General features: G+C 37.9%; 2 protein-coding genes across 2 annotated transcripts in view; one reads left to right on the plus strand and one right to left on the minus strand.

The window, feature by feature from the left end:
• Positions 1-1926, plus strand: part of LOC137257562 (ATP-dependent DNA helicase Q4-like) — a 230186-nt gene extending 228260 nt beyond the window's left edge. Inside the window, exons 15-16 of the mRNA XM_067794888.1 lie at positions 1623-1757; positions 1798-1926. Of these exons, the coding sequence (XP_067650989.1) occupies positions 1623-1757; positions 1798-1926 (264 nt within the window). The remainder of the gene's footprint in view (positions 1-1622; positions 1758-1797) is intronic.
• Positions 1927-3942: 2016 nt separating this feature from the next.
• Positions 3943-10171, minus strand: LOC137257563 (uncharacterized protein DKFZp434B061-like). Its single transcript, XM_067794889.1, has 3 exons — positions 10107-10171; positions 8761-8816; positions 3943-4565 (listed from the first exon to the last, which is right to left on the minus strand). Exons 1-3 carry the CDS (start codon positions 10169-10171, stop codon positions 3943-3945), a joined length of 744 nt encoding a protein of 247 aa, XP_067650990.1.
• Positions 10172-17204: the final 7033 nt, after the last annotated feature.

Consider the following 17204-nt stretch of genomic DNA (forward strand, 5'->3'; position numbering starts at 1 on the left):
ATAGACATGGACTGAACTGTAGGACTCAAATATAGGTCCCTTTCTGTGCTAGTGTTACGAAGTACTATATTTCATAGTGAGAGGGACCCCAGGTATTTTATTGAGACCTTGTTTCAGAACTCTTAATGATGGACCAACAGTCTTCAGTGAAAGGAAATGTCAAAACTAAACCCAGTGCATTGTCCAGTGAGAATCATTCCTTGCATGTGTAATACCTGACGATTGATATACCCAGTCACTATAGGAAATTAATATTTTAGATAACCTCTTTCTTTGCCCTCTACTTTCTCAGAATATCAGACTCTGGTCAGACCCTTGCTGCCAGTAGATCATGGCTGAGCAAAACATGCAAAACAAAGTATTTTTGTGATGGATATTAAAGCATTAGGATGTGTTTGCTACATAAAACCCACACTTCAGCTGATTATAACATCAGATATTTATAACCTTTGACAAACACGGAGCCATGCATCATGACTATCTTAATAACCACCCACATAATCTTTCCTGACAAACTGTCAAACAGTTTTTGTTTATTATTACATATTGCTGTCTTGTGCAGTGATGGACTGACTTTAACAAGACACATTTCCGATATTTGTTCATGAACATTTCCTGCAAGTAAAAACAGACACAGCATGATCATTTAAGTGTTTTGTTGTTCAGAGACAGAATATTTATTATTTCTTCAAGTAACAAACTATATTAAACATGACTAGCAGCACCATAATTTGATTATACTTCTGAAAAATTGTGTCTCGATGTTAAGCCTGTCAAAGAAACAACACAGATTTTTCTATTAAACATACACATGTTTTTTTTGTCACAATACTCTTTGCAACACTTTTTAAAGAAGAAATTTCCAGTCTGCTTCAAATCCGAGAATATCAACTTGCTGGTGTCCCAGCCAATCTTAATGTGAGTTTTGATGGGTGTATCTTCAAGACATATGTGTTCCTGATCTACAAGTGTATAACTTGATTGTGTCTGACATAAAGCTGAGGACTTGTATAAATGAATGGGTGTTGTGAGTTCATTTCAACTGCATTCTGAAAATTTACATGTGTCGCAATCAAAAGATGAAAATGTGTATTTAGATGTTTTGCTGTTCCTAGGAAAAAATCTTTTTTTCTGATGCTGTTGATTGCTGGATTGTCTTGTCCAGACCCGATTACAGCTTTTAAACATGAAGTTCATGTTATTCACTACTAGATGAACAGCCAGTATTGCGCCCTGCTCAAGGGGATGATAGTGTTGTCAGTGCAATGTTGGTGAAAATATGACTGTAAGGCCCAAGTTGTAATATTATTGGAATATAAACCAAGTTTCACTCAGGGTGCAAGGACCGTTTAATGGTTAAAGTGTTTGAGTACAGTATGGGATTTGAACCCTCACTTTCGGAGTCAAGCACATAATCACCAGTACACCTAACTAACTTAGCTACCAACAACTTCTTCCGAAATGGAAGTCAGACAACTGGTAGTCTAGACTAAGTGAAATTGGCACAGTTGAACCAAAAGCTCTGAATTCACGATGCCATTTAGAATGTGGATTACACTTACAGGTAATGGAGGTAGCATTATGCATGTACAAAAGTAAAGAGTCAAGATGTATATTTACAGGGCAAGGACCTGAGTGAGCTGAAGCGTCACACATATGGCAACACGGTTGACAGATTTGCCTTGAAGAAGCTTGTGCAGCAGGTCTTCAAGAAATGCAGATGTCTTGACATTCATCAGGCTCGGCAGAACTCTCAGGTAAGTGCTTTCTCAATTATGTGTTCATCCTTGTTTTCAGAACACCCTGTATGTCTTGATGATTTGTGTACCAGTCTGGTCAAACAGTATCATTCACAGACTTGGAGGCAATATGGGCTTCAAGAATGAATCTGGCAGTCACATTGATCTGGGTGATGAAATCATGTGATCATTTAACTGATTGTATGTAAACATTAGCAACAAAACCCTTTCTGTGGGTTGGAGCATATCACTTGTAAGTGTACATGTGTTGATGATTCCTAATCTGGCACTGTGAGGCTGCTCTCAGACAAGTTCACATCACTTTAAGGCGCAGTGTTGCATCTGGACAGCGTAACTGTGTAATTTACTCAGTTTCAGTTCATTTTTGATGCGCCACATGCATGTCATGCAAAATTAATATTAAGTTTGGTACTACAGTTATTATCTCCAGGAAATTATGGTTAAATTTAGTATCGAATATTTGCAATGAAAGACAAACAAATTTAGGAAAAACCCAATGCGTGAAATATATACAACCTTAATACATGGCGAGAAGTACTAGTTGTTCTGACTGTCAGACTTGTTCTGTTCTGACTGTCAGATATCACGCTATCGTGACCTGATCAATGACAGTGAGCAGAACTAATGGTGCTCTCAAACATGGCAGTCATGAGTCAGCGTAGTTGAAAATATTACAGAAAGTTTCAACAAGTGGGACTTTTAATGTTTTCTCAATATAAATAGCAGGGATGTGTGAGCCTAAGAAACGATGCATTACTGACTCTTTCACAAAAGATTATGTAAGTAGAAATGCCGATGTGAGTGCCGGCACATGCCAATGGAAACTGCGACTTAGTAAATGCTTCAAATCTCATTTTAAGATTCTTACAACTCTGTGGATACCCACATTTGAAAAGTTGATGAGTTGCATAACCCACACTTGGCAATTCCTAGATGCAACACTGAAGGCACTGTTTGGATGTGCCTGCAGCTGTGACTGACTGACCATTGAAGCTGGTGTTTCCATACCCAGTCTCAATGACTGCTGACATCTTCTAACCCATCACTAATTGAGCCAACCTTTATCCACCTTTCTCAAACTGAGAGCTGTTCTTTGCTTGGAAGTGACAGTCACAGCAGGCGTTGATAGACTGCTTCCGTCATCCTTCATCCTTCATCCTTCATCAGTGGCTGTTACACTTGAAACGTCAGGAAACTTTAGAATGAAAACAAAATGGATGTGGACCTTCTCAGCTGGTGTTTCACAATAAGCTGAGCATGACTATTTCCTGTAGAATGTCCTGGAGTAATTCTGGAGCTTACAGTACAGCTAGCTGTGATTTGTACTGTGATCCTTCAGGTGATTGTCAGTGCCACCTTGGCCATATGCTTAGACTGGAGTGGTGAGGATGTAGGGTGCTGAATATCACACAGTAAACTGAATTCAATGAACTGACATGTAGAGAGTTGCACCCTGAAGAAATGTCTGCAAAGGGTTCTTTCATCACAATGAAGACCATGGTTACTATGTGTGAAGCCTATTTCTGGTGTCCTGGGTATGATGTTGCTGGGTTTGTATGAATCACACCTATTTCAATTCAAGATGATTATCAAACTGAGCTACACATAACCATAATTGTCCTGATTCATTTCCCACTTTCACTTTACCCTATTTCAGTCTGTTTCACTTCACTGAGTCCATTCTTAAGGCTTATTTAAATTGTCTACCAAAACCAAGAAGTGTGTTCTCTAAGATATATACCATCAGTGATGGATAATTACAGTGTAGATGATCTTTTAATGAACATAAGAATAACTGAAATGCAAGTGAAATCAATTTAATGACAGTCACTATAAATAGATAATTCAACCACACCCTTTCCATCAGCCCAGGGGCCATGTGGTAGAGCATCTGCCTGCATATCTGAGAGTTGCTGTTCCAATCTTGCTTTGGAAAACATTTGCACTTTGCACTTAATCTTGAACAATATTTTTCAATTGGTTTCAAACACTCATATATCATTTAATTGTTCAGGTTCATGTAGAGTTAGGAAAAGACAATGACAAAAAGTAAAACCTGGGAAGATGTCTTACTTACAAAACAAAAACCTCAAATGCAGTTATTCTGGAAAAACACGGGGTCACCTAGTATAGAGTGGGGAGCACACTTCAGGTTTATTTAGAAAGGTGAACATGTTGTCCCTCACAAAGACTTGGACAGGCAAGTCAAGTGCCAGATACTGAAACTATCCCACAGAAAATAGGATAATGATGGTCCAAGACTGACTGATGATGGTGTTGGTCCAAGGCTGACTGATGATGATGTTGGTCCATGGTTGACTGATGATGGTGTTGGTCCTAGGTTGACTGACGATGGTGTTGGTCCTAGGTTGACTGATGATGATGTTGGTCCATGGTTGCCTGATGATGGTGTTGGTCCTAGGTTGACTGATGATGGTGTTGGTCCTAGGTTGACTGATGATGGTGTTGGTCCAAGGTTGCCTGATGATGATGTTGTTCCAAGGTTGACTGATGATGATGTTGGTCCTAGGTTGACTGACGATGGTGTTGGTCCTAGGTTGACTGATGATGGTGTTGGTCCAAGGTTGACTGATGATGGTGTTGGTCCTAGGTTGACTGATGATGGTGTTGGTCCAAGGTTGACTGATGATGGTGTTGGTCCAAGGTTGACTGATGATGGTGTTGGTCCAAGGTTGACTGACGATGGTGTTGGTCCTAGGTTGACTGATGATGGTGTTGGTCCAAGGTTGACTGATGATGGTGTTGGTCCAAGGTTGACTGATGATGGTGTTGGTCCAAGTTGAACTTCAGATTATTATTATCCAGAGCTTACTGGAACTTCAGATAAGATTACCTGATGGTCTTCCCTGGTGGGCTAATTGCTGTGATGTAATGTGTACATATAATTAAATTGTGCCTAATTTATCAAACTACTCTTTTGAAAAGTATAATCACTGTATAGGGTTTTCATCACTTGATTTAATGCCTTGTTTAGGAATTGTTGAAAGAAACAGATGTGTGATTTCTAAGCACACATGATCAACTGTCCTAATCACAACATCAAATGGGACAATCTGGAAATATTAGCAAAAAACCTTCAGGACTTCACCAAAAGAAAGTTAACAGAAGCAATTGAAATCTGCCGGCACAAGCCCTCAATCAACAGACCAAGCATACCTCATTCCATCTGCCTACAATGAACTGATTAGAAACAAAAGAACAGTGCACTCTGGCCATCATTACTAATTAAACTCATCTGCTATGTTTATCTTGTTCGGCCTCCTCAACTCTGGCTTCCCCCTACATTCTCCTGTTGTTACTGCATAATTACCTATTCCATTGTAGTTGTTAATCCCTTTGATGTATTCCCTATGTTGTCTTCCTTAATCCCCATTACATCTATATGAGTCGGATCTGTGCTGTATCAAGATTGTTCTTGCTTGACAATGGTAAAAGAAACCATACTAAAACATCGTCTCATAATAAATAAATAATTATCCATAAAGTATCATATTCTTTATTACCAAGCAAATAAATGTCAACTTTTAACAAGAGCCACACGTTTTGGACAAAAAGACAGACATCTTGTGAAGATAATTCTGCTTATTTCCATCATGCTGTGTTTAGCATCACTCCACACTGTTTTGACAATGAGACATTTATCTGCAACTGATCTATTTCCTCAGTTCAATTCCACCAAGTGACATTGGAAAGGCTTCTGATAAAAATTTGGGAATCTGGATGACATAGATTAGGAGACAATTTGAAATAGATCAGGTACATCAGTACATCAATACTAAAACAAATTTAACAGAATCAGGAATAAAAAAACAGATGTAATTATGATGGAACAATAGGGTTTTTAAATGTACTAATGCAATTTTGTTACCTGAGTTTTGACAAAAATAGACCCTTTTGATTTCACTAGTGTGTTCACACAGAAAAAGAAGTTCAGCTGTCACAACTAAGAGGCAGGGCTCAAAGTAGGTGTATCTATCTGTGGTTAGCTTGAGAAATGACAGAGTCCTCTAACCCGATTGATCCATTTCAACTGCTGTTATATCTGGCATTGTAAGAATTCACTTTGAAGAAGCCTATTTGGTGTAATTTGTCTGGAGTATATTTTTGCTCACTTGAAGAAGGTGACATAACCGTATTTTGTCTTCTGGGTAATCTTAAACTGTTTTTGCTATTTGACGGGATTTCTGAGATTCCTTCCGGGGACTGTCTCAGAAGTTCAAAAGATTAAAATATGCACTCTAGATTTGTCATAGTCTTCCATTTTTCTGAATGAAGATTGTGAGATTGTTTGATTTTGTAATGAAACTACCACAATAACAATAAGCTACATTTGGATATGGAAAGTGTTAGTCATGTTTTTGTCTGAAAGTTGGAAGCTCACATTTAACCCCTCTGTCAAGAATCTTTTAAGTTTATTTTCGAAACTACTTATTTTGTAAAACAATTATCATTTTTTTTAAACTTAAGTTAAAGAAAATGTTGACAGTCAACTTTTGGGATGCCCCCTGTGCTTTTGAACAGATACTTTTCTCTGCACCCAGTATCTTTGTCTCATGAGTACACACTCATACAAAACGTGTAACAAGAAAGACGCCATGCTGATCTGGGCTTGTGTAGTCTCCCGTACCTTTCTCTTTAGTCAAAAATGATAATGATCAAACAATGACAAAAAACTGATTAAAGAAAACATTGATGTGTAATGAATTTTAACTGATTAATTAAAATGCTGCTTTGATGTGGTGAACGCGTGTGCCTTTCTATAGAGAAACGTCTTAGTGGCAGTGTTGTTTGTGACGTCACAGTATGTTTTCTGACTGTGACGTCATGACGTCTCAGGTTACCCCTGGTGGGGAATTGCCGGTGATAATGGCGACAGAGTCTCATTTCTGGACACATAGGTTTCATACAATAAGGACCTCCACAAACTGGACTTCACCCTTTATTGTAAACCCTCCAACATGCACTCGTCACCTCAGACATATCAAGTTGGAAGCCTCTTTCGGTCAGTTCCTAAGGTTGAAACACATCTGTTCAACAGCTGAGGAATATGAAAAACATATAGCCTCAACCTCATCAACTACTACATCAAACTAGGTTATCCCAGGAAACACATACAACAAAACAAAAATGGTTCCAAACAAGAGAAGACTAGCTCTCTCTTATCCTCCCCAATAAGGAACCACAAAACAATAAAAGACATGAACATGGATCTCAAACCCATCGTCAGAAAACGTTGGCATCTACTGAGTGGCTTAGACATATATCAAGTGCTTTTTGTCTCACCACATATTGCCACCTAGAAACAGAACTCTTAAGGATCATTTAGTCAGAGCTAGTCTGACTTACCCTTGACAATCACCAGAAATCAGTAGCCAAACTGTCAACTTTGTTGACAATGCATGCAACAGAGACAATTCCAAAATCTGCAACATACTAACAGGCCATGAAACCTTCACAAGCTCTGTCACAAATAAGGTCTTCAAAAAAGGAAGTTGAACCTGCCAAAGCTGGAATGTAGTATACCTAATGACTAGCAAAGTCTGCAACAAACAGTGTGTTGATGAAACCAAAAGATGTTTTAGAATCTGATTATCAGAACACTAAGCTGCTATCACTCACAAACGTGACAAACCTGTCACATGACCTTTTAACTCGGAACATCAAAAAAAAAAATCATCTGAAGTTTGACATTATCACATAACTCCTAGAGCACCCAGACTCTGAACAAGCCACCTAAAAAAGATCTCTTGAATGACGGTGGATTTTTGCACTGAATGCATTCCAACCGCAAGGACTCAATGATAGGATTGTAGCCTGAAATATCCCTTTTAGCCTTCTGTCTAACTAATGACATTACATATGACATATGATAGAGATGCCAGAATAGTTCTTTATCTACAACGATATACGGTAACAGTGATGCAAGCAGCTCAGGGTTCTCATTTTTATAACGTTTTATCTTCTTTTTTTTTTATCTGGGTACAGCATGCTCTGCACATTTAACAGGTCACCATATTTGTTGTTTTTATATATATAACAAGTCAAATTACAGTCATTATCTGAATAAATAGATTGTGGCAAGATGACCCAAATTTGACAAAAGTGTCATATTTGCAGTGACAGTAGGCACTGAACTTATGCAATTGGTCATTGTAATTCAATATTAGTTTCAGACCAGCGAGAGGAGGTACAATGTCAGCTGCTTTTCTAGAATAAATGTATTCGATAATTAATTTGAAAATGAAATTCAGTACATTTTTTCTTCTCTCTGAATCAGAAAATAATGGTTTCTGTGTTTAATTTCAGATGGGTGTCTGTTTCATTTTTCGATCCATTCTAGCGGATCTTACCACAGCTTTTTGACATTTTTGCTTTCATATAGTAGATGACTGATTGATTCTGTTTCATCACAAAATGTACTAAGTGACATATCTATTAGTTTGTATTTCCATAAATCTTTATTTGTTGTGAGGATCCAATAGAGAATATAGTATCGAAGCCATCTCTGCCTGGCACTATAAGATGCTCAAAATGGTGTAAAATTATGTTTTTCATAGATAAGTGTGATATCCGTGTTCAGTTATTTTTCCCATTTACTTTGATAATGGAGATTTTGGTTTATAGCCTCCTTGTGAAGAAGTCAATTGTAAAATATGCCTTCTCAGTTGTACATAGCATTGCCAAATTATGTAGGATAAAAGGTAAATCTTTCTGAATATTAATTCTGAATGGATCTTGTTTTGAATATGTTTACTCAGGGTTCTTGATCCACACATCAAAGGTTCATCATGGTGATCATCTTGGAGGAAGTAAACAACATGACATGGCAAGCATGGTCCTGCCAGACAACAACTAGAATTACACTAAATTACATTCATTCACAGAGACTAAACAGTGCTACAACTAGACCAAACAGTGCTACTGTACTCTCTACTTCAAACTGGCGTCTCCAAGAATGTTTATTTGAGACTGATATTGCCTTGAATGGTGTTCAGAAAGCTTCCTTTGGACATTCCAACACCCAGGACAAGAAGTCTGCATGGATACAAGATACTAACACCGTGGTTATCTTGATGGGCGTATGCTTTGAAAATCATTTCACTAATATACACATTGACATTAGTTTGAAAGCATGGGTTAGGGAGTTGTATGAGTCCATGGTTGCTATGTAATCAGTCTGCATGACCTTGGCGAGGGGCTGACAATCATCTTCAGCCATGTAATACACAAGACAGTTACTATATACAGGACTATCTGTTACCACAGTCTCCAGGTTTGGCGGGAGAAGAAAGCCATTTCCTTATATTGTTCCTGTAGTAATTTACCCCAGAGTGAGTCACACATCTATCTAAATGCGCAAGAATACATTGTGTCCTTTCAATAGTGTCTGGTAAAAACTGCACTAGATTTGAATTGCACTTGTGTCATTTTCAAGTGAACTTATTTCCTCTCCAATGTGACCTAGTTATCAGAGTGAACTCTTCTGGATTGAAGTGCTCAGATCTGTGGCACCTTACAGGATGGATCACAAAGCACAACCAATTCTTGATCACCACACCTTCGAATTATTCAGTGTACTTCCATACTATTTCAGTGATATATTAAATGTCAGCTTTAGCTGTAGGGGCATTGTTCATGTGTACCTGTGTACATGACCCCATCTTTGACATCAGTGTTACAGAAAGTAAAGGGCTTCCTTGTTGGTCAGTTATATTGAGCTTCTGAGCCAGGAGGCTCTATTGCAGACGACATCGATGACAGTCAAGTATGAGACAGAAGTGGTATTGCTGGATTAACCTGACCTACATTGTAAAGAACCTTCATGTTTACTTCTGTCAGGTCTTCTTGCTGAAGTGTTTTGCCAGTTTCCGGTGCCTTGGCTCAGACCAAGATGGTCTATCTGTTGTCCGCATTCCTGTCTGTGTGTCACGACTTGGTCATGTCTGCAGTGGCTATCATGTGATTGAAGCACTTTTTAGATTAGCACTAAACCAGCAACACTCTGTCGACACGCAACTCGATCCTTTTGGTTTCTGTCAATGATTATGCATCCATGGTTGTGGGTTAATGTCAGCATCTTTGTATCCATGTTTTTTTGTTATGTACACCATAGTTTTAGGAATATATTCATACCCTTGGTTATGGGTTTCTGTCAAGATCACCACACCCTATATGTGTTTGAAGGTTTCTATCAGCATGTTACCTGTGTTTGAAGGTTTCTGTCAGCATGTTATCTGTTCATGGGTTTCTGTCAGCATGTTACCTGTGTTTGTGGGTTTTTGTCAGCATGTTACCTGTGTTTGTGGGTTTCTGTCAGCACTTTACCTGTGTTTGTGGATTTCCTTCCCTGTTTGTTTAGGGGTTTCATTTGGGGTCTTGCTCTTGGGCATGTTGATTCTCCACCCACACTTGATGTTCAAGGTAGTAATTAAACCTAAATAATTCACCAGCCATGTTCTGTAATAGCTCTCTAAGAAGCTACACCTGCATTGACAATGGGAAAGTTGATCACTTTTCACACACAACAAATTAACTTTGGAAATCCATGTTGTCAGTGTCATTTGGCCTCATTACGTTTTGGTTTGTGGCCAGTTTGGGTCAATTTAGCTCACAATTGTCCCCCAAATATCTGTAGTGCAGGTGCTTGTGGCCATTTAGGATACATTTACTGGTAATGACATTATCAGAAATACTTGATTCTTGGAATGGCTACTCATTTTCCAACAACATGAAGGTAGCCATTTTCTTCATGTTACATATTTAAACAGTAATAAAACCAAACATCACAGAAGGAATTATCAATTAATTTATAATCAAAATAGGACAATTCATATTATTAACATTCTTGTTTGGTTTGACAAGGCAGTGTTTCTAGCGAGAAGTCCCATTTGTTGTCTGGGTTGCATTTAGAAGGGGAAGTCCCTTAGCTGATGATGAGTCTTTTAACCTGCCTGACTGTTCCAGGATCACCCAAACTCTCTGTGATGTATTTTCATTTGAATCTTTAAAACATAATAATATGTGGAGCGGAACTCCATGCCACAGTGGGCATGCTTTATGTGAACACCAGTCAAAAGATGAGCTATTGTCAGTGATTATTAAAAAGATGGGTCTATGGGCCAGATTTAAGGAAGTCAAGAAAGGAACACATTTGAAGTGAAGGAGAAGGGAGTTCCACAGCATAGTACCAGAGTTCTTTGATTTGCAGGCTAGAAGTTGGGTAGCTTAAGAATGAGTGCTATTTTTATACTTGCTGTAGAATAACATGTTGAAATAAAAATGTATGTCTTCATTCTTCAGTACCAATGTGTGTTCAAGGGTCTGGCACCAAATATGTTCAAAGGAAAGGGAACATTCAACAGTCCTTCAATCAGGCATACAGTTGATATTTAACCTTTGATTAGCAATTCTGTTTATTCTTTGATATGTATCCAAATGTTCTTTTGTTGAGAGCAGGAAACAACAGGTGAGCTCCAGAGTGAACAATCAGTCATGAAGTCATTCCTCGGTGCTGGGTTTTTCATGACGCTACACCAATGTAACTTGACTTGTACCTGAAGAGGTGACAACTATTAAACTGTTACGAGGTGAACTTGATTTATTTTGTTCTTATAGTCCACCAGTACTTCTGTTTGTTCACATCCATTACAATGGTTGTTTTTTGACCAAACACCTAGTTGCAGGTGCAGCAACATGCAGTGAACTTGGTACTGCGACTATACCCTGCAGTCCATCCAGCTGTGAATGGGTACCCTGTTACGATGAGAAAGAAACTGGGTGTGCCTGGTGGCAGCAAGAGCTATATACTCCCCAGGGGGCTGAGATTGATAACACAAGATGCTGCTGAAATTGACATCCAGTTATCAAGGGAAAAACAAAGTGGCTCTGAGTAGCTGAGCGTGATATAGGAGCTGTACAGATGTTAGTACATGTATATATGTACAAGAATTTCAGCAGCGAATGAATCTTGGAACACTTTTAATCTGAACGACTGTTTGTAGAAAATACCACTAATAATAAGGATATACAGCTTTAATATCAAAGTGTATTAAATCCGGCAGACTTGTGGGGATATTTTCTTTCACAGTTTGAAACAATGCAACAGGAGAGTTCTGTGAAACAAGCAGAAGATTTAATCTTTATGAAATATTGATGTATTGCTTCTTTCTCTTATTAGGTCTTGTAAACTTCTGATTCCAGCTTTGCTTTGCCATGCCGAACAGACCTATGAAATAATTCCATAAAACTACAGTGTTTTTATAAAAGCCGCAAACCCTATTTCATGGACATGAGAAACCTACCCTAAAACCAGAGCCCATTGTATGATTCCGACAAAATCATGAACGTTTTATTGGTTACTGTCAAATGGTGATGATAGCTGATGTTGGCAGATGGTAAGTCCTTCCCCAATGGTGGTGCCCGTCACAAACACATGCAAAACCAAGTCAATGTTCACTGGAAAATTACAGTCAGAAAGCTCTGCCCAAAGCCGAGTCAGTCATATTATTTTGCTAGTGTTATTTAAAGGTGGTAAGAGAATATAGGTGATTGCATTGTATATAAGTTTTGTCTCTACAGTGTCAAATTTGGAAATGTCCACCACAGTTCAAATGTTTGAATAATGCACTTTACAGATGTAGACACTAAAGGCTGGAGCAGATGGAACTTTGCCTGACCTAAAGATGACAGGGACTGAAACCTGAGGTCATCCATCTTATCACTAAGACTTGTAGATAACATATCAGTATTTTTTTGTTTTGTTCATCTCTTTGTGTACAGCCAATGTTGGTACATCTGTGGATAGGAGGTGGCTCTTTGGCAGTTAGTGAATAAAATATATTCAGTGATACATGCTTTAAACTAAATGAATTTTCTTGCCCAAATTCTCATTTTGTTTTATTTTGCCAATCCAAGCAGAAATCTGAGCACATGTTTTAAGAAGCTGATCAGGCAGATGGAAAAAAGCCAAGTGCGATGTGTGTTTAAGAGTGAAATGTATGATGTATGATTTCATATGGATGTGTAGAAGGAGTAAAATCAGTGCTTTATATCTGTAAACTTCAGATAACACTGTCTTTCACCTCTGACAAATTGTTCTGAACTCTGAAGATTGCGATTTAACTCTGTCCATGATCAATGGTTAGTGACGTATACCTGTAGATCAAGGAGTGAAATGATTCTTTTCCTCTGATATTTGGAACAGTGCCTGAAAATCAAATGTTTTGCTCAAACTAAATGTATTTTGAGATTGTAAATTGTTTCCTGAATAAATTGGACATGACATTAGTTTTCGTTTTCGGCAAAATGTTGTGAACCTCTGAGAAGAGACAAGACTGCATGCTGTATCTGTGGTCAGCTCATAGAGTGGTCAGTACTTTATGTTTCAAGGAATTAAACATAACCTTGAGTTGGTTGTGTCACAACACAGTGCTGCTGACAAATCAGTTGTTTTGACAGTATTAACATTTCTGGGAGGGCAAACTTTGATGCAAATGTTTTGAGATTTTGATAAACCACATAGAGTATATTCAGCTTATCGCACATGCTTTCTGTGATTATATATTGATCATGATTAATCTTTGAGACTGGTGCTTGTATATTTGCTAGATCTTGCAATACATTTTTCTTTTAACAGATATTTACGGAGATTTTGGAAGACGGTACAATAGAGGAATAGATATATTTACTTTGAAAACATAATCAGTTTTATGTTAGACAGTGGTTCCATTGGGAATGTTGAATACAATCCTTGTAATTGTGCATCCAGTAGTGAACTACAATGACCTCATCTAGAATCCACTGTGCTGTACTTTAGTGACATGATGGATGAGGATCTGTTGGAATCTGAGGAGAGTCACATCCCAGGCATTGTAGGGATGGTGTTTCATGAGGAACATCCAGTCTAATGCCAGTTGATAGGTGGCAGCGATGAGGAATGTCTTTTATATATCAGACTTTGTAGTGTTAGGACAGCCATTACATATAAACATGATGTAATAGAAGTACCATATGGGACAATAGGTATTGTAAATTGCTGCTGCCACGTGTAACGCAGCCCTGCTCACCTTGTCTTTAACACCAATCTGAAGGAGGCATATCATCATAGAATACACAACCCCTAACTAACACATGATATCACCTGTTACAATTGCAAACAACAGAAAAAAATATTCTGTGCAATAAGTTTGTCTTATGTAATGGAAATACTTTCATGAAAGAACTTTCAGATTGTGATCTTTTAGACTGACAGCCCAACAAGTTTCAATGCCTGTATGTTTTGCTATGATTACAGTTAGTATTGTTGTGAATATCAGATTGATGTACTGTTATATTTTTAAAAGTTGAGGCTAATTCCTTTGTTTCAAGAAAAAAACTTGATTAGTTTGAGTAGCTTTTGAGCAAATGATGGTCAATTCAGTCTGTGAGTTCCTGACTGATAAATGTACAAACGTGGCAGGTATGTTTGATGCTTGTATTGAGAAAGTAAGTTTGCTTCAGATTCATTAAAAAAAGTCTGAAACTCTCTTGCATTGTGTCCTAAGTTAACCTTCTGGCCATACAAGTGGTGATGTCATGTCACTTATACCAAATTCCATCCTCCAGTGATTAAGGTAATGATGTGAACTGTTATTTTAGGCAGTGGTCAAAACTACAAACCAGACTTTGGATACCAGCTGTCTGGGTCAGACTGGACTGAGTCCAACATAGTTTCCTCTTTTTTTACAGAATGTGCATCTCACCAAAAACAACATCACACACTATCTGAATCCACTCTCAAAGACAGGTTAATTGCGTCTTTTGAGCCATGTTTTTTGGCACTTCAACAGCCGCCCTGCTGATATCTGTGTGTTGCCTATGTAAAAGTTGTGATCCCATGTGGGAGTCTGTACACGTATCCTGGTCTATATTTTAATGGATGAGGTTTGTCATTGTAATCCTGAGAACAAGCCTCATGGTATCACATGACCTATAGATTTGTAGCAGTATCTCTGCGGAGACCAGAGTTTGCGTCATCAGGTGCCATATCCACATTCTGCAACATGTTCCTGGAAGTAATCAGTTTGGATGATATAGGATATTTTAGGCAACTGTAACTGGATGTTGCTAGTCACCCAAAGGTAAAATAATGTGGAACTAAGCAAGGAAACAAATTTTTGTCTAAGAGTAGTTCTGAGTTAAAGCATCAATTGGCAAGTTTTGAAGTTTTGGTAGTTAACTTACTTTCTTGTGTAGAATTGTTTGTCTTAATGTTTCCTAATTATTGAAGTTGATGTGAACAGCAATATCAAGGACTGTTTGCCATTTGTCAATCCAACCACTGAGATAAGTTGTTTTGCCTCATACAATGATACTGCACAGTCCTGAAAATGAACTGTTAAAACCACTGTTTTGTTTGTTGGTAGTTTGGATGTTTTTTTGTTTAATGCCACACTCAGTAGTATTTCTGCTGTATGACGGCAGTGTGTGAATAATCGAGTTTGGTCCAGACAATTCACTGATCAACAGCATGAGCATCAATCTATGCAACCTGGATACAATGACATGTGTCAGTCAAGTCAGCAAGTCTGACCACCCGATCCTGTTTGTTGCCCCTTATGACAAGGATGGGTTGCTGATGATCAATTCTGACCCAGATCTTCACATGTCACATATCATTGGTGGGAAAAAGCCAACCAATCTACAAATCTTTTTTCCTTAATCCTGATCACAGATGAGGTGAGATCTTTTGGATATTGTCAGTAAATTGTTTACAACCAGAATTTTCAATTTTGTTACATGAAAGCTGTAAATACAAATACTCCAGTTAGTCCAAACACTAAAAGAAATTATATATCAGCTACCTCAAACTGTAAGATGGCTGTTGAATTTCAATATGGTCCCTCTTGTCTCATCCTGCATCACATAATTTCCTTCATGTCTGTGATGATTTTAAGTTCACAGTGAAGTTTTCAGAAGATTACCTGACATAAAACATCAGAAACTGAAGACACAGCAACAGCTGGACAAGTATTCTTCTGATACTTTCATAACAAATTGTAGTCAGGATAATTCTTGGACATGACATGCTTTTATCACACACAGGAATACAGATCTCTAAGAACAGATACATTAACTTTTTGTTTATATGGAATTTCAGTGGCCATGTACATTTCAGGAGGTAGGGTAGCCTAGTGGTTCAAGTATTTGCTGATCATGCCAGAGACCTGAGTTTGATTCCATACATGGGTAGAATTTCTGGCGTACCACTGTCATATTGCTGGAGTATTTCTAAAAGCAGTGTAAAACATTTCTATACATTATTCCATTTCAGTATGTGATGTGACGTTAATTATTAACTCATTCACTCACTCAGTAAGGCTGGTTGTTTGGCCATTTCTGCTTAAGATATAATATGTATCCTGACATTATGCATTGTGAGGAAAAGTTTTAGTGACATTGACTGTATCCGATATTTATGCCTCCTTTCACTTAGCTACCTGTTTTAGATGTTGGTCTCAACCTTCTGGTTGTCTTTGGAAAATCTGTCAGATTGCTGTCTTTAATTGTCCAGTAATAGCCAACAATGATTCTTGTTATAATTAAACGAAACAATGATTATTGTTTAATGATATTTAAAACTGACTATTGTCAGGACATAAACAAGAGTGAGCTATGTTCCGAACTGTTTTCAGGAAAACATCTGCAAGAGTCAGTTACCTTCTGAACACTTTTCAGGGGAACATCTGCAGAAGTCAGTTACGTTCTGAACTGTTTTCAGCAAAACATCTGCAAGAGTCAGGTTCTGAACACTTTTCAGGGGAACATCTCAACCCTGTTCATTACTGTATGCCTGGTGTGTACTTGCTGACCATGCAGGGTTATAAAGAACAGTGCATCTTTCAGACCAGCAGCCACAGCTCTGCAATATTCAATCACACAGTATTAGGTTATCTTGGAAATCTCCAGAAAACAGTTAGATCGCTTGACAACCTTCTTTGTGTTGGACCGAATGGTAGATTTATTGTTGTAATTCGCACTGCTATTCTTTTATCATTGTTTGTAACCTGCTTTGTGTTTTCAAACACAGCTGTTTGTTACAGAAATCAATACATAATCATGGGGTACTTTGGTAAACGTGTTCAAGAAGTGAAGAATCATTTTAAGTGCTTTGTTAAACAATGTTTTAACTTGTTCAGAATAATGTAGTTTCAATTTCTAAAGATAGAGGATGCTAATACCTTCATCTTTTTGCTCTGTTCAGGAAATAAAAAAAGGCACCAAAACCATTTTCCATGTTCAGAAGAATTCAGAATCAATTGTGTCCTTGTTACGTATTGACAAGCGTGTGCTTATGAACTGATGGAGTTTTGAAGTTCAGAGGTTGAACTCTGCTAATGCCTTCACCCAATTGATCTGTAATATGAATAATCACTTTCCAAAAGC

This window comes from Haliotis asinina, chromosome 12 (genome assembly GCF_037392515.1).
Source record: "Haliotis asinina isolate JCU_RB_2024 chromosome 12, JCU_Hal_asi_v2, whole genome shotgun sequence".
Taxonomy (NCBI): Eukaryota; Metazoa; Mollusca; class Gastropoda; order Lepetellida; family Haliotidae; genus Haliotis; species Haliotis asinina.